Genomic DNA, 24,052 nt, shown 5'->3' on the forward strand with positions numbered 1-24,052 from the left:
GAATATGTCAATCTGTTGAAGAGAGATTGAGTTTGCAGGGGTTTGGTCGGTGCCCGAAGTATGAGTTTCTCCTGATAACTGATTCATTGCCACGGAGTCGGATCTCCGGAGTGAATCAGGTGAACCGAACTCTCCCGACAGAGCCGACAGCGGGGTGACGCAGTTCCTGTGACGCACGGAGATTTTAAAATATTGTCCTCCTCAGTAATGGCGGCTTCGTTCTCGTCTCCTTCGGTGAACAACAGCAAATGGTACTTCACACGCGAACAGATCGAGAACAGTCCGTCTCGGAGAGCGGGGCTTGACCCCGACAAAGAGCTGTCCTACAGACAGCAGGCTGCGAATTTACTACAGGACATGGGGCAGCGGCTCAACGTGTATCCTCCATACTCTACCTCCATCTCTGTGTGTGTGTCTGTGTGTGCGTTCTTGTGTCTTTCTACATCTCTCTAGCTCTGAGTTCTACCTTTTTTTCCTCTGTGTGTGTGTGTGTGTGTTGTACGAAGCGGAATGTGCTTGTTATTCCATTTCCTGTGCTCTTTTTACAGGCGTAGGTTAGTGGGTATTTGTTGGCGGCTCGACCGCTGCGCCTTTTAAGGTGGAACGGAAAAATTCAGATACGAAGCCAACTCCAGCGCCTCGGCTCTTGTCTGCCGTTATCGGTTTATCGCTGGCTCTCCCACACGGTTCTATCTGGTCTTCTGTTCCAGGGAGATGTGTTTATTCGGTGTTAAACGTGTTAAACTCCTTATATCGCGGTCGGTTGTCTCCGTGGTGCGCGGTGTAGGCCTCGGCCCGAGCCTCCCTCCCGCAGAACAATAGCGCAGTTAAGGCTAAAGCTAGCGAGATGTTATGCTTCGTATTATAGTCTCACTCGGGTCTGTTGCCTCGCTGTCGCATGAAATATGTTCTTAAAGAGTCCACGTTTAATTTATACACCGTGCTATCGGGTTATATGTGACCTGTTAAGATTTTAGTCTGTTTCTGCTGTTAGCATTAGCTTAGCTTGCTAGCCGGCTAGTAAGATTCTTGTTAGCCCCGGAGCCTAGCTGCACTCTCCTTACACCAAACTAACGTTAGGGATGGTTTTATTCCTTCAGCAGGTCAGGGCTTTAAAGAATGTGTTTATATATATGTATAAAGGAGTGTGTTTTCTGTCAGCGGGTTATATAATATTCGGGGAATGGTTTCAGTTTCGCTCTTCTGCAGCGGTCCCCTCACTGTGGACCATAGTCCTCGATTGAAGGTTTAAAACGAAGTTGGATGTAGTATATAAACATTGTTGAATTAAATGTAGACCAGTGTTGCCTCCCTTTAAAGTCCAAAATGTAGGGACTAGAGCTCCACGACCCTGGAAAATACGGACGTTGCAGTATTACTCCACAATGTATACTGGTCAGACACACAATTGTCTTTCCCTGATCATTAAGGTTCACTTTGTAGATCTACAACTACTGACCTGAGTTCACCTGTTGCTCTGCATACTTCGTTAGTCTCATAGTTCCTTGGTGACCTTTACCCTTTGATGATCAGGACTCCCGCACAGCAGGGGTTTTATTTTGTGGTTGTAGATCACCCTCAGTGCTTCTGTGACACTGATGTGGTGTGTTGCTGTTGAGCAGCTGTAGCTTTGAGGTTAGAGAAGTGAGCTGGCGACCGGAGGATCATTGAGAAATTAATTTATGGCTTAAGTGCCATTGAGCAAGGTACATAACCCCCAAACTGCTCCCCCAGGTGTTGGGGGGGGGGTCGGCATCCCCCTGCTTCGGTTGTGAGTGTGTCTCTTCGCTGCCCTTAGTGATTGTGAATTGTTCACTACCACAGATGGGTCAAATGCGGAGAAGTCATTTCCCCCAGGGATCAATAAAGGTGTTTCTTCTTCTTCTAATGTGTGTTGCACTGTTAGGAGTGGATCAGATACAGCAATGCTCCTGGAGTTTTTAAATGCCTCATTGTCCCTGTTGGAGTGAGAACAGCCCACCAACCCAAAATATCTATCCAGCGGCATACTCCTAAGAGCAACTATATCAGCAAAACATTATTTATTTCACGGTTTTGTTTTGAAATAATGAGCAGTTGTTCAACCTACGTCAGCTTTAGTATGTACCATGTAATGCTCAAATTGTGAAGAGTGTTAGGTTCAAACTGCTGTAAACACATGGATGTGGTTTACATATGCCCTGTCCATACGTACTATTTGAATGTTTAAAATTTCACACAATGCAAGAAGGTGTAAATACAGCTGTTTGTATTGTTGCATGGCTTAAATGTTTGTGTAGATGTATTCCTTAACCACAGTTTGACAGGTCCCAACTTACAATTAACACTGCTATCGTCTACATGCATCGTTTCTACATGATCCAGTCCTTTACTCGCTTCCACCGTAACGTAAGTGTCTTCTGAGCGTGTCAGTATCATGACGTATGCTGAAAGATTTGGGTTTTAATGAAACGTTGATACGTTTTCTCATTCTGTTGTGTATTTGTTCCACTCTGCTGCAGGTGATTGCCCCAGCTACACTTTTTTTAGCAGCAAAGGTGGAGGAGCAGCCTCGCAAGTTGGAGCATGTGATTAAGGTGACCCATGCATGTCTCAATCCTCAGGACCCTTGTCCAGACACTAGGAGTGATGTAAGTATCGTCTAGGTGGTGTGATTAGGGGAATGTGTGGTTTGTGATAGATAAGTGTTCTCTGTAACCTTTTCTGATGGAGATTGGGTGTGGGTAGATATTACACTTTCTTTCTTGCCCAAATGAAGTGTAGTGACTCATAACCATGTTCAAATTTTTAGCTTTGTTTATCCTTCAACGATATTTTTTATCTTGAAGCATTATTCTACACAGCAATTGGCTCAAATAGTTCAGCAAAGATCTGACACATCTCAGACGCCCCTATACATGTCCATTTTACGTGAGCTAAGTGCTCTTAATGGCTACATAGCACTTAATGACTAAGTGCTCATACTTACATTGAGATTTTAATGTAATATACATTTCTTTCCTCTCAGGGTGAACATTGTTGTGTGCCTGTCACTACAGTTTTAATAGTCCTATGTCTGTATTTTATTTCTGTATTCTGGATATGTCGCTCCACACCATGCTTTTAAATTGAGGTGTTTATCATGAAGTATTGATTGGCTGGATACAGTTGCACTAAAAGAGTGAGCGAGAGAGTGATATGAGAGCGTGAGACCCTGTGAGTAACCTGCCTGTCCTCTCGATCTCAGACTTACCTGCAACAAGCCCAAGACCTGGTCATTCTTGAGAGCATTATACTCCAGACCCTCGGTAAGTTTGGAATGGTGAAAGTGGGTCTATGAGTCACCTCATTAGAGAGAAGCACTGATTTAACCCTGTTTGCTCCCATCCGCAGTCCCCGGAGTCATCCGGAGCACTTGCAAAGCTCCTTGTAAACAGCCGTTTGTTACAACTCTTTCGCCTTTTTCAGTTCTTCCTTGTTTCCATGTCAACCTGGCAATGTAGCCATAGCTGTGCTTTCCTTTGTTGTACCATTAGAGGAGTTTTTGAGCCGTTCTGTTCTGCGTGGTCGCACTGATACAGACTGGAATAATTTGGTGAAGTTTCGCATAACCACCTTAAGCCTAGATCAGTAAGAATATGTCCGATTTAATTCAGGTCTGGGCTATATCCATGTGTTAATGTATGTGAACATCCAATATAATGTTTCTGTTGTAACAAAGCTTCATGTTAATATGATAACTTTAGAAGAAGAAGAAGAAAAAATATTTCAACCTAAATTGGGTCTCTTTTGTTGTGTTACTCATATCTGGTGTTTGACAAACAATTGTAGTTTTGAGGTTTTGCAATGACAGCGACAGCATCCTTGGATGTTTCTGCAGCGCACACTTAAGAGTTGACCTGATTAGGCCTAACAGAACTTAGTTCTAGTTTTGGTCCATGTTCCACCTTTTGTTGGAACCATTGAAGCAGCAAATGTATTTTTTCTAAAAGTGGCAAATAATGCTTTAATTTTGCATCATAGTTTATACTCAGATACACTTACTGGTCATATAATACTGACCGATGAGTTTATCACCTAGAAGTGTGACGTATTTGATAAGTGTCGTTGTTTTCCTCTGCAAGTATTATTAAATACAGTGGAACCTCTACCTGCGAACTTGATCCGTTCCGTGACCCGGTTCCTAAGTAGAAATGTTCGTTTCTCGAGTCAATTTTCCCCATTTAAAATAATGGAAAAGCAATTAATGTGTTCCAGCCCCCACCTCGAAAGTCACCCTTTTTGCACTGATATATGTTTACAACACTCTCAAATTATTAAAAAAATACATGTAGCGTTACTAAAAATAAAAAAGAAATACAGTGGTAACAGTAATAAAAAAAGAAATAAAGTTGTAAGTGGTTACATATCGCTACCTTGGAGACGTGACGACTGGCTGGAGGAGTAACACAGGCACTGGCTGTATGACGGGAGGTGGGGGGTGGGTGGAATAACGGAGAGTAGGTGGGTGAATGTGGGGAGACGAAGCGTAGATACGGTTTAACTTAGCACGAATTTCGATGTCTGCTATTTACACTAATGCTAAATTGCTAAAGCTACAATTTGCTAATCTTAAAAGCTCACTCAAGTCTGGGCGCTGGGAGACTCGCCTATTGGGGTCAGTGGACATTTCCAGCCGCCGGCTCGGCGGAGGCTCCAGTTCGTTTCTAGAGTCGTGGTTCGTTGGTGGAGGCAAAAAATATTCAAATGCCCGGTTCGTATCTTGGAAATTTGTTAGTAGAGGTTCCACTGTATCCTGTTAAAGACCTTGATTTGGTGCCAAAAACGTCAACATTTGGTACGCAATAATCGACCATAATTGTAGTTTTCTTTTGCTAAGCTTTCAGATTTTTGCAGTAGAAGTCTTCTCACGCTCAGTGGCTTTTCCAGAGTAGTTAAATGGTCAACCTTTTTAAATTCTTTACTGTGGAAGCGATTGACAGTAACTGTGGCTCAAAAAATATCAGGGTAAATATCCAGAGAAATCTTTCCTTTTAAACTCACTCATTCACATTTGTCCCTATCTAGGGTCAGTCACCTGAAGACTCAAATCACTACTTTATGATCAATAAAAAGAGCACGTCAAGTGTTCAGTGATGAATGCTGAGTTTATTAGCCAGTGTCATCCTAAACTACTTTGCATTACGTGGGTCTTTTTAACAACGTTGAAAATGTTGCTGTTTTTTTGTAGTATTTATACTCACTGTTTGCCCCGTCTTTCTATCCTTGTCACTCCAGCCTTTGAAATCACTATCGACCATCCTCACACTCATGTTGTCAAGTGTACCCAACTTGTACGAGGTAAGTGTCAGTTTTAATGGTTTTGGGAGCTGTATCACATGCTCCTCCCCGGTGCATGTCGTTGTATCCTCCCAATGAATATGTAGTTTTAATAGGTTTGTTTGTGGTGATATATCATTTGGGATATTTTTTGCATGTTTTGTTTCAGCGAGTAAAGACCTGGCCCAGACGTCATACTTTATGGCAACCAACAGGTGTGTAATTCTTTTCCAAAACAACCAAGATAAACAGCTTTATCCAAGATAAACACCTCTAATGCAAGATTATGATTAGCTTTGTTAGCAGATTATAGCTTGTTGATGATTGCATTATACCCGCCACTCACATAATCAGTTTTCTTTCTGTTTTTTTTTTATACAATCATGGAACCACATTCCTTCATTGCAGTCTGCACTTGACCACGTTCTGCCTCCAATACAGTCCACCTGTCGTTGCCTGTGTTTGCATTCATTTGGCCTGCAAATGGTCCAACTGGGAAATCCCCGTGTCCACTGATGGCAAGCACTGGTGGGAGTATGTCGACCCAACAGTCACGCTCGAGCTCCTGGATGGTAGGTTTATGATGTTATATGTAATACTTAATAATTTGCATGTACAAATATAATTTGTGTACCAAACAGTGTGTGCTCTCTTTTTATAATGTTTTGTGCAGGATTTTTCCCCTCAATCTGAAGTCTCAAAAATGTATTGTATTGGAGAGTTAGTTAAAGCATGTTGAAAATTATCTTACAGAGCTCACTCATGAGTTTCTGCAAATCTTGGAGAAGACTCCCAGCCGTTTGAAACGCATTAGAAACTGGAAAGTAAGTCAGTTTGCCTGTGACATTTTGCTGTTTATTGCTTGAGTTTGTTCAGTTTTTGCAATTAGTTTGGAGTACCAAAGCGTTCAGGTAGTGATGGGCTATATGAATGTATTTGTGGTTATTGTGATTAATTACCAGAATCTTCATATGGTTTGCTGCACATACCTTGGAGTTGTGCGCACCTTTGGGTAGTGTACTGTAGCTCGAGGTGCGCTGTCGTCAGTGATTGTAATGTGTCATTACTTACAACTAGTTACATCATGTGTATTTTTCCCCTCATCTCAGGCGGCCGGCCAGACAGCGAAAAAGCCCAAAGTCCCAGAGGAGGGTGATAAGACGGAAGCCATGATGAACATGATCTCCATGGCATCATCTGGGAGCACACTTGCTGGTTTGATGAGCCTCTCTGCTCCTCCATCGAACTCCTCTTCCATGGCTTCTTCTGCAGATGAAAAGGACCGCAGCTCAGCTGGAGGTTCCCAGCATTGGCAACCTGGAGGCAAAGAGCAGCAGCCCAACCACGAGCAACCTCCCACCAGAATGAGCCTGAGCGAGTATCGGGCCAAGCACGCTGACGAGTTGGCAGCCCAGAAAAAGAAGCTGGAGAACATGGAGGCCAGTGTGAAGCGGGATTACGCCACGGCTGCCCAAGCCCTGTTGGGTCAGCAGAGGAAGGAGAAGCACCACCACCACCACCAGCAACATCCCAGCTCCCAGAATTCAGGCTCCAGTTCCTCAGACCAGAATAACCCGTCACCTATTGTCCTCAAGATCCCCCTGGAAGAGAGGCAGGATCGCAACTCCCTGAAGATACGCCTGCACCCTGGGAGCAGCCAGTCGCAGGGGCACAGCAGCCGGGGGCCCGAGCAGGACATTAAAGTTCGAATCCGTGTGCCGGACCGACGAGGAGGTTCAGGAGAAGACGGCAAGAGCAGGGAGAAGCACAGAGATCGGTCGTCCAATCATCACCATCACCACCACCATCATCACCACTCTTCTTCTAGTAGCGGCTCCATGTCTTCATCCTCCTCATCTTCCGCACATAAACACTCTAGTTCTGCGAGCGCCTCTGGAAGTAGCAAAAAAGTCGCTTCGAGTGACTCCGTGAGACTGAGCTCATCCTCTTCCTCGTCCAGAAAACGAACGCACCCCTCGGAGCCCTCGGCGAGCTCCCACCCATCAAAAATCAGCAAATCGTCCAAGAACTCGTACCAGCTGCCTCCTTTGCCCTTGCCTTTAGCTCACAGTGCAGACATCCTGCCCTCACTGGGGCTTTCACACCATCAGGAGAGCTATTCTCACTCCAAAGACGAAAAGGCTGACACTAACGGCCACGGTGCCACCGGCGGTAACCAGTCCAACGAGTACCAGGACACATTTGACATGTTGAATTCACTGCTGAGCGCCCAGGGGATGCAGCCCACCCAACCCCAGATGTTTGACTACCACTCCCAGTTTGGAGAGTACAGATTTGCAGCCGCCGCTAGAGGTGGAACGTCCCAGCTCCCGCCGCTCCCATCCGAGCCCCCCCCACAGCTACCACCACTGCCTAAATGAACTCTCAACCCCCCCATCCTTTCAGCCCAGCCAACCAAGTGCACAGTGCTGAGCTGTGCTTCCCAGGTTCCGTCCCTGTCCTTTTACCCTGTCTTAGACTTTTAGATTACAGCAAAGTAATGTACCACTATTTTGACCTATCCATGGTTCGCATTCAGATGCGTTCTTTCTGTTGTTGCTAATCAAGTGAACATTTAGCTTAGCTCCATGAGACGTTTGGCTCTAAAATTCATTACACAACTTTAAAAAAATTAATAATAATAATAAAAAAACGACCAATTGTTTGTATTTTACCACAATTATTGATACACTCTAAAATTAGTAGTGTAAACTTTGTGGCCAACGTTTTTTTTTAAAGCTTCTCCTAGCAACTTAGAAATAGTACACGAAGTATGGATAGATCGACTGTACCTAATCCTTTTTATTTTTATTTTTAATTATTTGTTCGAGCGTATTTTATCACCTAGAATACCCCCATCTTTTATTTTCTTTTTATTTAGGGTTCTTGTGCATGGGTGTTCTATCTCCACGACACCTGTTTGTGTGGCAATAATGGTTAAATTAAAATGGAGCAAAATATAGCAAAAAAAAAAAAAATAGCAAAAGAGATGTTATTTATTTTAAAAAAAATGTACATACTATTTTTGATGTCAATGAGTTTTATATATACAGTATGTCTAAATAAAAAAGCAAAAAGTGAAGTGTGTGTAACTGACTGATGGGGACCTTGTGTTTTGACCATTGTCCTCTTGGAGAACTCTTGAATAGGAAAAATTAAATGTGCTTGTTTTACATATACATTTTTAAGACTTGCTAACAAATATCAGTGTTTTTTCTTTTTCTTTTTCTGAACTATATTTATTTATAGCCTTTCAGAACTTAACTAGGGTTTTGGCTTTGGAAGTAATCTGGATTTATTTTTGTATTGTTTGCCTGCCTTTTTTTTTTTTTCTCCCCTCATTTTTCCAAAACATTAACTTTGTAAAACAATGTAAATGGTCACAGACAAAATATTTGTATGTTTTTTTTTTTTAAGGTAAACTATTGAACCTAGGAGAACACATTATGATTTTAGAGTCGTAGACACTTGTGGGAAGCAGTCATTGTTTTAAATGGTTGTTAAATCATGTTCTATTATGTGTACACATTTCATTCAAATACCAACTCGATCAGTATCAAGTTAAAGTCTTGTTTTTGTTTTTGTATTGAATCTAATCTGTCTCATAAGGACACATGATAAAATTGAGAAATCAGAGTTTTACAGCGTTTGTTTTCCTTTTAAAGCAAGAGAGAGCCCATAAGCCGTTGTGGAGCATTTACATGCTTTAAATACTCTGCTTTACTACGCCTACCGAAGTTGTGTATGTATGCATTTGACAGCACAGTGACACAGATTATGATCCCCAACCCCAAACGCAGCTGCCGTATTTTATTTGAAGTCACATGTCTGTCTCCTGCGTATGGAGTTGTTTTTAAGAGGTTTTTATTCACGTGTATCTGAGAAAACGCTTGTGTTCTTGTTTAGCTTCTTGCTGAGCGGGTTCCTCTGCATTGTTCTGCATTAACATTAACTTTGTTAATGATTTTTCTGTGTAAAAACAGTTGTGAAATTTGTGAAGCAAGTACAAAGCCACTGAAAAAAAAGAGCATTAATCTAGCATTCGCTCTACCTGCTGCATGTAAATGATCCAGTATTGACTATGAACACTCATTCCTCCCAGAGGGTGTTGGGTATCCCATGGGTAAGGAGTGGACTACACAATGACTCGACACCGAAAGCCCAGAGACTGTGCTCCTCGCTCTCCTTATTGAATTTTCAGATGGTGCTGGAGATAAAGGGGGATTCATGAGTTTTGTTTTAATTTTATTCTTTGTTTTAAAATGTTGATTCATGGTCTCAAGTAGATGGGCATCTTGACAATGGGGAAAGGCAATATTACAGCTTTCATGCAATTCATATCACCACTGTATCCATGTGTAAAGAAAAAGTGATTTTATCAAATGTACACGTTTTCTATCTGCATTCAGTGGTACCACATGAACTCTCAGGTTTCGGATTGAATTGTTTGAGTATTCGCGGGCAGATGAACTCAAGGTTTGCTTTTCGTGAGCTCAGTTCCTTTTATAAATGTGGTTGATATCTCATGTAAATAAATGTTTTATGAGAAGCAGAAGCAGAGCTCCCTGACCTCGCCGGCCTTCCAGTGTTTTTGCGTTGATCTGTGTTCTTGTGCGTAAAATCAAAATGTAATCATAGTTCCTTGTTAAAGTATTAAGCCAGAAGTCACAACAAATCTGCCGTTTCCTGTAGAGCGCGTTGATAGGGTCACATTTGCAAAAACAACAACATTGTTGCAAGACATCGTAACCTACACAGACATCAGTGTGCGTCATCTGTCCTGATACCTATCATTGAACCGTCAGGAAACGTAACAGTTAAAGCATTGTCAGATGATGAGAAGTCTTCACATGTAACAATGTTTCAATATTCCAGCCAATATTTAAAAACCCAATCCCAAAAGCATGGTTTTGTAAATCAGCAAAGCCAAATCTGCATGAACAGGAGTCACAAGTGCCGGTGTAATCCTGATTAACTTTCCATTCCTGGCATTTTTTATTTTGTCTTAGCCTTCATGTGTGACTTCTTGTTTTATTGATACAGTAATGCCCACTACTATCCAAATCAGGATTAAGTTATTAAATTCTCCCGGCAAATGCTCTCTCAACACTTTCCTTCATCTAAATAGCACTAAATTAAAAACATTTATTGGTTTTTGAACAACATCATAATGGAATGAAACTTAAAAGGCACCTCTTTCACCCTCATTCAACCTCCCAGTTCCATAAATATATTTGTTTTTCCTATGTTTATTGCCTCTGCCGTTGTATTTTCTATATTACTTTAACTTTTAAGCATCTTGGGGACCTTGAGAAGTGTTTTATTAATATAGTTTATTATTGTAACGATGTAACTTCACCCCGCTGGGAACACGTTGTGTGAGCAAATTCCCACAAGTCCTGCAGTATTCCAACATTGCACTTCTAGTTGCAAATACAGTTCACATAAGAGCTTTAGACGCTTGAAACGGTTCATGCATATACAGTTGTATTCTTGTATCTTGATTAAGGTGAATGGACTAGATTTTTCTGATATTTTATTTATTATCGCCTCTCAACATCGCCTCTCAAGACACTGCACTCTCACAGAGAAAGAGGTATTTACAATAAATAAAATCATAAGACATTCATTCATCTGTAATCACTTGTCCAGTTCAGGGTCACGGTGGGTTCAGAGCCTTCCTGGAATCATTGGGCGCAAGGCCTTCACAGGGGGACACACACTCACACATTCACTCACACACACACCTACGGACACTTTTGAATCACCAATCCACCTACCAACGTGTGTTTTTGGACTGTGGGAGGAAACCCACGCAGACACAGAGAGAACACACCACACTCCTCACAGACAGTCACCCGGAGGAAACCCACGCAGACACAGGGAGAACACACCACACTCTCCTTACAGACAGTCACCCGGAGAAAACCCACACAGACACAGGGAGAACACACCACACTCCTCACAGACAGTCACACGGAGGAATCCCACGCAGACACAGGGAGTCACACGGAGGAATCCCACGCAGACACAGGGAGAACACACCACACTCCTCACAGACAGTCACACGGAGGAATCCCACGCAGACACAGGGAGAACACACCACACTCCTCACAGACAGTCACACGGAGGAATTCCCTCGCAGACACAGGGAGAACACACCACACTCCTCACAGACAGTCACACGGAGGAATCCCACGCAGACACAGGGAGAACACACCACACTCCTCACAGACAGTCACACGGAGGAATCCCACGCAGACACAGGGAGAACACACCACACTCCTCACAGACAGTCACACGGAGGAATCCCACGCAGACACAGGGAGAACACACCACACTCCTCACAGACAGTCACCCGGAGGAAACCCACGCAGACACAGGGAGAACACACCACACTCCTCACAGACAGTCACCCGGAGGAAACCCACGCAGACACAGGGAGAACACACCACACTCCTCACAGACAGTCACCCGGAGGAAACCCACGCAGACACAGGGAGAACACACCAAACTCCTCAAAGACAATGATGTCAAGGCAGGGACACTACCTCTAGTGCCACACCATCTGATTATATTATAAATATCATAATAAACTGAGTTATAGTCAAACAAGATATAAACCCAAGAAAGAAACTTTGAAGAAATTAACTCTACACATGTGTCTGCAAAATAGAAATATAGACATAACTGTTTAAGCTTCTTATGGCTACTGGCCCACTTCTAACAAAGGCTTTACACACACACTAATGCACTGATATCACATGTATTCAACAAGCTCATTGGTCTTTAGTCTTCTTTAATCTTAGTGTGACTTCCTGCAGCAAAGTTTTTGCACAGAAAACCAAGACTAGGCATTCTGATGATTTATTAGACGAACTAAATGATAATATTCTATTACAAAGTTATATTTGTCAGGAACAATGTCTCTTATTACACTTATATTCTTGCACTCTTCTTGATTGTGGAGCTCACAAGCTGGTCCCCACAATGTAAATGGGGAATGCAGGTTCTACGTTTAGGGATAAGGTCACAGTTAAGATTAGGGTTATATGAAATAGTAGTTATGATCAATGTTTGGGTAAGTTTTCACTAAATGAATGAAAGCTTATGCAATGTCCTCTGAAACAGAATTGTGTGTCATTTGTAGTGGTGTGTGTGTGTGTGTGTGTGTGTGTAAAAGCAGGTGCAGTTTGGGAGGGGCCTCTACTTTTCAGTATGTGATGTCAGAGGTGGAGTGAATTCATATATAAACAGAGAAATACACTGAACCTTTCGGGCAGATGTGGATACTTCAGTAGCTTTCTGGAGAGTGAAGCAGCAAAATGAAGTTGGTTTTAAGAGCATTTATACTGGTCTTCTTTTCAGTTACCCTGGCAAGTAAGTGTTAATATTCATGTTCACATTTAATCTACATGATATTCACTCTTATTGTATATACATTATTATGTGTTGTGTGGCAAAGAGAGAAATAACTGTAAATAAAACAAAACAAAAACAAAAAAAGTAAAACCAGAGCAATGCCATTTCGTCTCTTACCATGTTAGAAAGTAATCTGTATGATTGAAAATAACTTTAAATGTATAATTCAGTTGTAATGAGTTATATTACTAGGGGAGATCTAATGTACTATAAAATAAAAAGTAAAAGTTCCATATTTAAACTAACACTGATTTACAAATTATTATAATGCCATTTTATTCCACATTTGAATGCTACCGTATAGTATATCGAACCCTGATTACACATAACTAGAATTAAAATGCAATTTCTGCCTGTTTTAGAATTCTGCTTAGAATATTTTTCAATAACTATTGAATATAACAATAATATTTTTGAAACTTATTTTTATAAATAAATAAAATATGCTAGATTTTAATTTAAATGTATTATTTGAGTACGGTATATAAAAACGTATTGATTTCCCACTTTTGGAAGACCTGCAGTAGACCTGTAGTAGACCTGCAGTAGACCTGTAGTAGACCTGCAGTAGACCTGGAGTAGACCTGTAGCAGACCTGTAGTAGACCTGCAGTAGACCTGGAGTAGACCTGTAGTAGACCTGCAGTAGACCTGGAGTAGACCTGTAGCAGACCTGTAGTAGACCTGCAGTAGACCTGTAGTAGACCTGTAGCAGACCTGTAGTAGACCTGCAGTAGACCTGCAGTAGACCTGTAGTAGACCTGCAGTAGACCTGCAGTAGACCTGTAGCAGACCTGCAGTAGACCTGTAGTAGACCTGCAGTAGACCTGTAGTAGACCTGTAGCAGACCTGTAGTAGACCTGCAGTAGACCTGTAGCAGACCTGTAGTAGACCTGCAGTAGACCTGTAGCAGACCTGTAGTAGACCTGCAGTAGACCTGTAGTAGACCTGTAGCAGACCTGTAGTAGACCTGCAGTAGACCTGTAGCAGACCTGTAGTAGACCTGCAGTAGACCTGTAGCAGACCTGTAGTAGACCTGCAGTAGACCTGTAGTAGACCTGCAGTAGACCTGTAGTAGACCTGCAGTAGACCTGTAGTAGACCTGTAGCAGACCTGTTGGACATTGGATACAGAGGGTGTTTATTCTGTTTTATGGTTTTGAAAACTGAAAGGAAATAAGGGCAGGTCAGTGTGAGCTTAGTGCTTATTTGAACTGGAATAGAGCTGTGGTAGTGCAGAGGCCTAAGACAGTAGAAGTTCACACTGCAGACAGGCTGTGCACGAGCTGCTGCTCTACTGACACCTCATGGCCATGTCTTAGAGGTAAAGGAAGCCTCCTGAGTCTCTGCTGACAGGCGTCTCACTGAAGGAGCACTGGGCCTCGATCACATTTGCTCATAAATATTTCTATTCAAATATAAGTGAACATATAAACTCAGTGTTATACACCCTATGTCCTCCCTTTGTCTTGTTCTTTAACATATTTGTGAGATAATGTGTGGCAGGAATAAAAATTAAAATAAAGTAAGACATCACAAAAACTGGGGAGACATCCCGTTTTTACACGTAACTGTGAACTGTTATCCTTTTAATAGAGAATATTGGTTTAACCTCAGGCTGCTTAATGAACTGAATAATCAGATGAAAATCTTACATTGTTAATTTGCATTAAACTAATTACATATTTTCAGTTGTAGGGCAAATAAGTCTCCAGTTAAAGTCATGTTAGACTAGAAAAAAAAGTTAGAGTTGAACAAATATTAATGCTCCCAGAGATTTGTCCCAAAGTCTTACAATTTGTCCTGGACTGCTGCCACGTCCCTATAATACTACAGTTGTAATCAGGGTTTTAAGGACTTTTTCTAAGTCTGCAGCTTTGCGCTCCTACAGTGCAGGCCACAGCATGGTCACATGCTTTCTGTCACATGCAGAGGATCGAAGAAGACTTTAGGTTTTAGCTGCTACTTTAGATTAGCTCCAGAAGGAGTGTGCCAGGTGGCCCCCCAGGTCGCGCTTTCCTGCTTCTTAAAGCCTATTCACCAAATTTAGGTAAAATGGTTACATTCAAGAAACAGTATGTCACAGTTCAGCAAACGTGTCACTTCCTTATAAAATGCTTCCATCTTTGAGAGAAAATCAATACCCCTTTTGATTTAAAAGAGCCACAGATTTGCTCAGCACTCTGGGTTTGAAAGAAAAGCCTAGATACCGTTACTGGGAGAAATTAATGCAGCCAGATTAAATTTAATTAGTCTCCTGGAAAAACGGACGGTGTAATAAGGCTAAAGAGCAGACACTACACACTAAAATTGTGATATTATATTTGGTCTAGTTCTCAGGGCTTCTGTGTAATTTTTTGTAGCGGTAGTTTTGGTTTAAATGGTTTTCAATTTAATGTAATGGCATTCTGTGCAAAGTGTGTGGTTTTTACAGGTTTTATTTATTCGTGTTTTTATCAGGACGTGTCCAGAAAACCGAGTCCAAACCCAGATTCATTCGATACCAGTCATGGAACACAAAGATGTACCCAGTTTGGAAAGAAGGCGACCCACGTTACAAACACAGCTGGACAGGTATCTTTTTTGCCCACCAAGTCATTCCTGTGTATCCACCTGTGTCTCGGTCACTCAATGCAATGCTAGCTAACGTGTGTTTGCTAACTGTTTGCAGTTATTGCTCTCCTCCAAGTGTGTTGGGCACCATTGATGCAGCATTACCTCCAGATTAAAAGGGGGCAGTGTCTTTGAGGAAGCTTTTATTAATCCTCACTTCTCAAGCTGTGTCCGGCTGGGGCTAACATGTGCAACTGGACCCAAGTTGGGAAGAAACCAATCAGTAAAGAATTTTAGGAATCGGATAACATTCAATTTTAGTATCAATTTGTAAAAGACCTTTGGATAATGACACAGATTATGCCTTTGTTACACTAGTATCTAATCCCTGCAAAATGACTTGTATTTATGTCCACAGGTGGTGAGACTAAGTTTGATGTCCGTAATGACGCTCCGACACTGACTGGAGCTAGAGTCACCTTCGGTATAGACATACTTTTCCCACCCAACCAGAAGGTGTTGACTGATGGGCAGGTTGTTTGGGCCAAAAACTGCATTGTCAATGGTATGTTTATTTGTAATGGCATGTGCCTAGTCTTTAATAGATATCATTCTACAATTCAAAGTTCTCTATGCTGATGTTTTTGAAATTTGCAAAAATGACAACTCATATTCTCAACACACTCAACTTTATATATAACGTCCTATATAATTTGTTGCTTATTAGCAGTGGTGGACAGTAACGAAGTAAAGGTAATTTTTAACTGTACTAATAGGGTGACCAATTCTGAGATGGTGAAAAAGAGGACACGTCCCACCCCTCGCTGCCTTTGTATGCTTAGATAAACCTATGTGTGCTTTTAGGTCCTTTACGCCTTTATTTGCTACACAAAACATGGGAATTTCTTTTTTAATTCATCCGAGAACTTACATTTACGTTTCGGCATAGCTGCTCGAGATGAGGGTGGGTACATGAGCTTTGCCTGACGTAAACAAGGACTACTGACGTGCAGACTGACCAATTAAATGTTTACAGAGAAGGTTATCGACCAATAACGGTAGCTCTACGGTCAGACCGTCCAATCAGAAGATTTTATACTACTTCACCACGCCCCCTTCTCACTCAAGCGAACCAATCGGAGTAGGGGAGGGCGGGACTAGTTTGTGAACGAAACTTCTCGAAGTTCTATGTAAGCTCTAGAAAAACAAAATCCCGGACGTTTGTGAAATTCCGACCGGACGGTTTTTAAGTAAAAAATAGAGGACATGTCCGGGTAAAAGAGGACGTCTGGTCACCCTATGTACTAAGTACTTTTATGTGTATCGGTATTTTACTGAAGTATTTCCAGATTGGGCGATTTTATACTTTAACTACACTACACTGCAAAGTCAAATATCTTACTTTTAACTCGAATACTTTATGAAAATCTGCAGTTCCTTTTGGTTTATGTGTGAATAAAACCGTAACGTGTCTGAAGAAGTCTCCCTGCTCTTCACAGCTCTACACGTGACGCACTGAGACCGTTGCTAGGAGACGAACGAACACAATCGCCGCTAAAACAAGTGAAACTGTTTCTCTGCCTAAAACCAACAAAACCAAAGTCAGAGTTTTTTTTGTCAACTGTTGTGCAAATGTGCGACTGTAAATAATAACTTTCAGTTCTTAGAGCCGTTATAAATTAACAAAATTTTTTGTACCGTTTAGTATTTGGCTGTATTTGAGTCATCAGTATCTTATTCGTATACACGGTTTACGGATCTGTAGATGTGTCAAATCACTCAGTGAGGGTGAGAGTCAGTTGGAAATATACTAAACACAATACATGAACGAGGTCAAAACCAGAAAAAATATTCCGAAACCCAAAAATCAGTACAGAGAGATAAACAAGCCCAAAAGACAAAAACAACTATCAAAAGTCAGAAAATCTAAACTGTAGCCTAAAAAACCAAAACTATGCTCTGCAACTATGTAGACAAAACAAAGAGCTTAAAGGAACACTATGTAATATTTTTACCTTAAAATTACAGCTTCAAAATCATTGTGATGCTTCACTGACCTGTAATAGGGAGAATAGAGCCTTTGTCATTACTACTCCGGGTTCAGTACTATGCCTATGCCGTAGCCTGCACAAGTGTCTTATGCCACCCGGAGGAAACCCACACAGACACAGAGAGAACACACTAAACTCCTCACAGACTCCTTACAGGACTCTGGAGCTGTGTGACCTACTGCGCCACTGTGCCGCCCCAAAAATAATAATATAAATGATAAAATATATAACACTAAATTTGTAGAATAAAATCAGTTAATCTCATTCTGATATAATCTTCAGGCACTCAGCACCTCATTGGTGAGGCAGTCTACCCACAAGAGAATTCCATGGATAACTGGAATCTAGTTTTCCCTGATGGTTCTCCACTTGGCAAGCATGGAGACAAGAAACCTCCTTATGTGTTTGTATGGAAGACCTGTGGTAAGTTCACTGGCACATTCATGAAAAATCAAGTACCCCACATACAGGTGACCATTCTACTCAGCACAGTTTGTATGATCACTGTGAATTCTGCTGATTGGTGGAATATACATTTCCTACATTAGCCTTAAAACTCCAGTGCAAAGCTTTAGAGCACCACTTCATCTACATCTACATCTGGGGTAAAATTGATCAATTGGACTTGCATCGTTCTAAAAAAGCATGAAGTTGTAACCTAGCTGCTTTTTGCATTGTAGGGAAATACTGGCAGGTTTCTGACGGACCCTCCTCCTCTCTGACCATCAGCACAGAGAGCATTCCTCTCGGCTCATATGTCATGGATGTGGTTATATATCATTACAGAAAGAGGGACAAATTCATCCCCATTGGATACGCCTCCACTCAGTTCTGCATCACAGGTGAGCAAGACAATATGACAAACAGACCTCCAGACAGGATGTAAGTTTCTATATATTAGCTATATATGATTATGTTTTTTGTATTGTTTATTTTAAGCAAAATAAATAATTTGCTTCTCCCTCTGCTTCTACAGACCAGATCCCCTTTGCTGTTTCTCTTACACAAGTGAATGACAAAGATGAAGGAGATCAGAAGTTCATCCGGAACCGAGCTGTTGCTTTCACTGTTGCCCTCCATGACCCCAGCGAGTATCTGGGGGATTCAGACATCACCTTTAACTGGGACTTTGGTGACGGCAGTGGCACTGTTATCTCTAGAGAGCTCTCTGTCACCCACACATACACTGCCACTGGCTCCTTCAAACCACATGTTGTCGTTCAGGCTGCCATTCCAGATCCGTCATGCATCACTCCACCAAACACCCCCACTGACGCCAGTCCCACTGGAGGCGTCTTTATCTCAGAGGAACACTCACAGCCTGCTCAGCTCAGCTCTGCAGGTAAGTGAACAGACATATTTGTGTCTAAAGTTATTGAAAACTATTATTACACTTCTGCTTGTTGTTGATAACGACACTACTACTGCTACAAATACTAATACACTACTATTACTACTGATACTACACTAGAACTGATGTTACTACTCTGTTACTGCTACTGCTATACTTCTACTACTACTATTACTACTGATACTACACTACAACTGATACTACTACTACTACAACTAATACTTCTACTCTACTACTACTACTACTACAGCCTATACTACACTACTACTGATTCTACTCCTCTGCTACAGCTACTACTAGTACTGATACTACAACTCTACTGCTACTATTACTATTGATACTACTACTATAACTGGTACTACATTACTCCTGATACTACTACTCTACTTTTACTACTACTAGTACTTATACTACAACTCTACTGCTACTATTACTACTGATACTACTCCTCTGCTACAGCTACTGCCACTACTAGTACTGATATCACAACTCTACTACTACTATTACTACTCATAATACTACTACAACTGATATTACATTACTCCTAATACTACTACTACAACTGACACCAAATTACTCCTGATACTACTACTCTACTCCTACAACTACAGATAATACACTACAACGGATAATATACTACTATCAGTGCTACTAATACTACTACTTCACTACTGCATTACTGCTATAAACTACTATAATTGCTGTTGGCCAACAGAAAAATAGGTTATATTTCATATTGGATCCAAAATTAATGCAGAAATAGCATACTAAAAACAACATTTAAAAATAAACACATTAAAACAATTACAAAATGTTAAAGATTATAGATTGTTGTATAGATTGTTAATTAATGCAGTGCTGCAAATTTAAATCCCACTAGCAACTGAACTTTCCAGAGTTTATACTGCTGATTTTACATTTATATAAATAGCAGTGTTCTACAGCTTTTTAAAAATGTACACAAAGACTGTATGGAACTACAAAATATGTAAATTTGCACAGAACAGTTTATGGAAAATTAATGAGGTATTTATCCAAAAGAATCACTAGTAGAGCATCTGTGTAAAGAATATCAGCACCAATGTGTTACCTTCTTAAATGAAGAGATACATGAGCAACCGTGAGGACGTTGTAAGAGACTACATTGAATAATACTTTGATGTTTTACATAGAAAGTTCAGGTAAAGAGTCTGGAGATTTCACGAGACTGTCTAGTCCTGCATTGGTATCAAGTATTAAAACAACTCCCCCTGCACCCACAAATGGAGCCATCAATCCACCAAAGTCAACTGACCAAAAGCAAACAGCTTCTGCTGTTCCAGATCAGAATGAAAAAGATTCTGTTCCTGAATTATCCAATAACCACAGTGCTGTCTCTGGAGTGGACACTGGAACAGAAGTGTCGGGTAAGGGATTTCTATTCGCCATTACACAGCTCCACCAGCATGCGACGACTGTAGATTTAAAGATTAGATTTGCACAGCAGTAAAATATCAGTATCACTGTGTAAGGAACGAAAAATGTTTGAAAGCCTTTAAAGATGTATTTAATTAACTGCCACATGAGTGAGAAGTAGATGTAATGCCTCTTCAAACAACTAGATCCTAGGTATTTATTGATGTGGGTTTCATTCCTCAGGGTCAGTGATAGATGCAGATGCACAGAAGGACAGAGAGACTGTCCAAGCCGCTGTTATGATTGAGAAACGCGAGGCCCCAAACATGGAGCTGGACTGTGTTATTTACCGCTATGGCTCCTTCTCCACTGGGATCGAAGTTGTTGGTGAGTTTTTGGAGGTTGTGGGTTCGAGTCCCGCTCTGGGTGACTGTCTGTGCGGAGTGTGGTGTGTTCTCCCTGTGTCTGCGTGGGTTTCCTCCGTGTGACTGTCTGTGAGGAGTGTGGTGTGTTCTCCCTGTGTCTGTGTGGGTTTCCTCCGGGTGACTGTCTGTGAGGAGTGTGGTGTGTTCTCTCTGTGTCTGCCTGGAGTTCCTCCGGGTGACTGTCTGTGAGGAGTGTGGTGTGTTCTCTCTGTGTCTGCCTGGAGTTCCTCCGGGTGACTGTCTGTGAGGAGTGTGCTGTGTTCTCTCTGTGTCTGCGTGGGGTTCCTCCGGGTGACTGTCTGTGAGGAGTGTGGTGTGTTCTCCCTGTGTCTGTGTGGGTTTCCTCCGGGTGACTGTCTATGAGGAGTGTGATGTGTTGTCGCTGTGTCTGCGTGGGTTTCCTCTGGGTGACTGTCTGTGAGGAGAGTGGTGTGTTCTCTCTGTGTCTGCGTGGGTTTCCTCTGGGTGACTGTCTGTGAGGAGTGTGCTGTGTTCTCTCTGTGTCTGCGTGGGGTTCCTCCGGGTGACTGTCTGTGAGGAGTGTGGTGTGTTCTCTCTGTGTCTGTGTGGGTTTCCTCCGGGTGAATGTCTTTGAGGAGTGTGGTGTGTTGTCCCTGTGTCTGCGTGGGTTTCCTCTGGGTGACTGTCTGTGAGGAGTGTGGTGTGTTCTCTCTGTGTCTGCGTGGGTTTCCTCTGGGTGACTGTCTGTGAGGAGTGTGGTGTGTTCTCTCTGTGTCTGCGTGGGTTTCCTCCGGGTGACTGTCTGTGAGGAGTGTGGTATGTGAGGATTGTGGTAACAAAGATATTATATTAATAATAAAAAATGCAAAAATGTTACTTTGTTAGTGTGTGTGTTGTTAGTTAACGTTCTAGCTATTTTCCTTGCATCTTTTTTTATTTCCTCAGAGGGTATCGAGAGTGTGGAGATTGTCCAAGCAAGCAGTACATTTCTGATGGCAGAACTGGAGCAGAATGCCGTAGATTTCACTGTCACCTGCCAGGGAAGGTAAAAACAAATGGAGCTATTCTTTCTCTGCTAGATGTTCCCAAACATGGCTCTCACAGCTCCAGAATAGTGAACCTCTGTCCTGTGTCAGAGCACAATTCTAATGGTTCAGACTGTCCCTCAGTGACACTGTGATTGTTTCCTGACAGCTTGCCTACAGAGGTGTGCACTGTGGTGTCAGATGCAGACTGTCTCACACCAGGCAAAACTATCTGCAATGCTGTGACTCCTTCCCCAGAGTGCCAACTCATCCTCCGCCACTTCTTCAACGACTCAGGAGTGTTCTGCATCAACGTGTCTATGACTAATGATGTCAGTTTGGCTGTCACTAGTGCCAGAGTGAACGTAATGATAGGTGAGATACTAACGTCAGTGTTTATAGTGATCACTACAGTGTATAGTAAGGTACAAAAACATTCAGGCTCCCCATTTCACCCACCCATGACAGTGAACACAAACACACACACACACACACACATTTCAGCCCACAGATGTCCGGAGATGTCAATAACTATGCCATGTCTTTCATGTCATTAAAGGAATAGTTAGACAACAGTAGTTAGACAAACAATACACATTTCTCATTAGCTCATTTAGATGTCTACATGGCTGCTGCTATTTAACCTATTTTGTCTGTTTTGATGATGGGGTTATTCCTGTGTCAGTGTGGGTTTCCTCCTGTGGTCCCAAAACATATGAGGGCAGCCGAGGCCTGGTGGTTAGGGTAGGCTTGTAAGCGGAAGGTTGCCGGTTCAAGCAAGGCACCTAACCCCCAACTGCTTCCTGGGCACCATGGCTAGGGCTGCCCACTGCTCCATGTGTGTGTGCTCACTGCCCCCTAGTGTTCACTAGTGCGTGTGTAAATGTGTTTCATTGCATGGATTGGGTTAAATGTGGAGAAAAACCTCCTCTGTGTGCAAACACAGATAAAATTAGAAGCCAATAAAGTGATTCTAAGTCTAACATATATTGGTGGTTGAACTGGCTTTCTGAATTTGTCCACAGGTGTTAGTGTTTGAGTGAACAAGTGACTGCTTGATGCCCTCTGATGGACTGGAGCAGGAGTGCACAACTCCGGTCCTGGAGGGCTATTGTAGAGCAAAGTTTGTTGATTCCCCTGTTAAAAAATACTCACCAAACCTTGCCATTAACAGATGAGTTGAATTAGGTGTGTGTTTTTGATGAGACTAGTACTGTGGTATCATATTATTCTCCTGTTTGACAGGTTCTAGATTCACCAGTATAAGCACTGTTGCCATGGTGTTGGGCATCCTGGTTGTTGCATCAGCAATTGGGGCCGTGGCCTTCATTTACAAGTGAGTCTGAAACCTCCACTACACATTCCTTTTCTTTGACTCCGTCATCATTTCTAACTCTTTGTTCAAATGCAGGTAAATTAACTGCAGCATCTTTAAAAGTCAGGTTTTCCATCTCCTTCTTCAGGCGTCTGAAGGGCTACCAGCCTCTGTCTGATGTGTCTGTTGCAGACCAGTCTGGATGTGCAGGATGGAGCACAGTGCCTTCTCTCCTCTGGAGCCTTGTGAACCAGCAGACTCCTGGACTGAAGCGTTCGGTCCTTCTACGCAGGGTGGTGTAAAACTGACTCAACAGCGACTGCATAATCATTCCACGGTCATTCAAATCTTGTAGCGTGTGCAGCCAAGAAACCAAGCTCTGTAGAGGTGTCTTTGATATTTGGCATTTGCTAGACTATTTGTGTTTTGAAATTGTATTTAAAAAAAAAAACATTTGACCCAAAGCATTCACTACATTCCAGCTGGGTATTTTGAGAAGTATTTACTCTTTTTTTATACTTAATTTGAAATGTCTGTACGGTTATATGTTGATAGGAGACACTACAGTTATTTGGTGTTTGAAGCTGTTTTTTTGAGTTTAATAAATGACAACACTTAAAGGAGACGTTCACGAATGTAATCAAAAGAACTTGTTTCCTCGCCATTTGCTAGCCCTTCAATCTCGTGGTGTGCTGCACACTGGTCTAATGTTTTTACGAAATCAGTTTCTTCAAACTAGTAAAAAACAAAAACAAAGTGGCTCTGTCAGACATGCTAGGCTTCCTCTCTCTCTCTGCTCATGGCATAGAAACGAACCATCCAAAGGTTGAAAATCTTGAAAAGAGATGAGGATATTGTGTGTAATATTGACTTATTTAGCTCAGTTATTCATGATCATGATCATGTTATAAAGGTAGGAACCCACTCTAAATTCAGGAGGCTGCTAACAGCATGAAAATAAACAGCTGTGAAACTTCTACAAAACTAAACAACTCTAGTTACAAATGAGTTTCTGTGACAATTCAAACAGTGACTTCATCCATTTACAAACAACATTAGTTTTTCTCCTCAAACACCACCTTAAAAGATCAAGAACGTCTGAACGTAAGCAAACCAGAGAGAACTGCAGTTCCCCACAATCGTGGAAGTCACCTTTAATTGCTGTGGTTCTTTACAATGAGTACAGTAGACAATGCCACATAGCTTGAAGATTGAGTGTATCATGTTGCAATTAAATAGATGGCCAGTAGAGGGGGAT

General features: G+C 41.9%; 2 protein-coding genes across 11 annotated transcripts; both read left to right on the top strand.

Annotated features, from left to right (window-relative positions):
- Positions 1-192: 192 nt before the first annotated feature.
- ccnt1 (cyclin T1) lies at positions 193-9,919 on the top strand. The gene is made up of 9 exons (XM_066672152.1): positions 193-377; positions 2,307-2,388; positions 2,502-2,630; positions 3,227-3,287; positions 5,257-5,319; positions 5,468-5,513; positions 5,707-5,870; positions 6,052-6,122; positions 6,408-9,919. Exons 1-9 carry the CDS (start codon positions 208-210, stop codon positions 7,677-7,679), a joined length of 2,058 nt encoding a protein of 685 aa, XP_066528249.1. The 5' UTR covers positions 193-207; the 3' UTR covers positions 7,680-9,919.
- A 2,664-nt stretch (positions 9,920-12,583) lies between these two features.
- On the top strand, positions 12,584-23,487 carry pmelb (premelanosome protein b). Of its 10 annotated transcripts, none has more exons than XM_066672476.1 (12): positions 12,584-12,678; positions 15,179-15,292; positions 15,690-15,836; positions 17,605-17,745; positions 18,003-18,164; positions 18,299-18,664; positions 19,846-20,079; positions 20,312-20,455; positions 21,400-21,499; positions 21,649-21,854; positions 22,725-22,815; positions 22,943-23,486. In XM_066672476.1, the coding sequence occupies exons 1-12, from the start codon at positions 12,624-12,626 to the stop codon at positions 23,094-23,096; spliced, it is 1,914 nt and encodes a 637-aa protein (XP_066528573.1). In that variant the 5' UTR covers positions 12,584-12,623; the 3' UTR covers positions 23,097-23,486. The 10 variants fall into 10 exon arrangements, with proteins under 10 accessions (XP_066528573.1, XP_066528576.1, XP_066528574.1 ...); XM_066672477.1 differs by lacking the exon at positions 12,584-12,678 and adding an exon at positions 14,672-14,768 and having other exon boundaries at positions 22,943-23,473; XM_066672479.1 differs by lacking the exon at positions 19,846-20,079 and having other exon boundaries at positions 22,943-23,487.
- The last annotated feature ends 565 nt before the right edge of the window (positions 23,488-24,052 follow it).

This window comes from Hoplias malabaricus, chromosome 5 (genome assembly GCF_029633855.1).
Source record: "Hoplias malabaricus isolate fHopMal1 chromosome 5, fHopMal1.hap1, whole genome shotgun sequence".
Taxonomy (NCBI): Eukaryota; Metazoa; Chordata; class Actinopteri; order Characiformes; family Erythrinidae; genus Hoplias; species Hoplias malabaricus.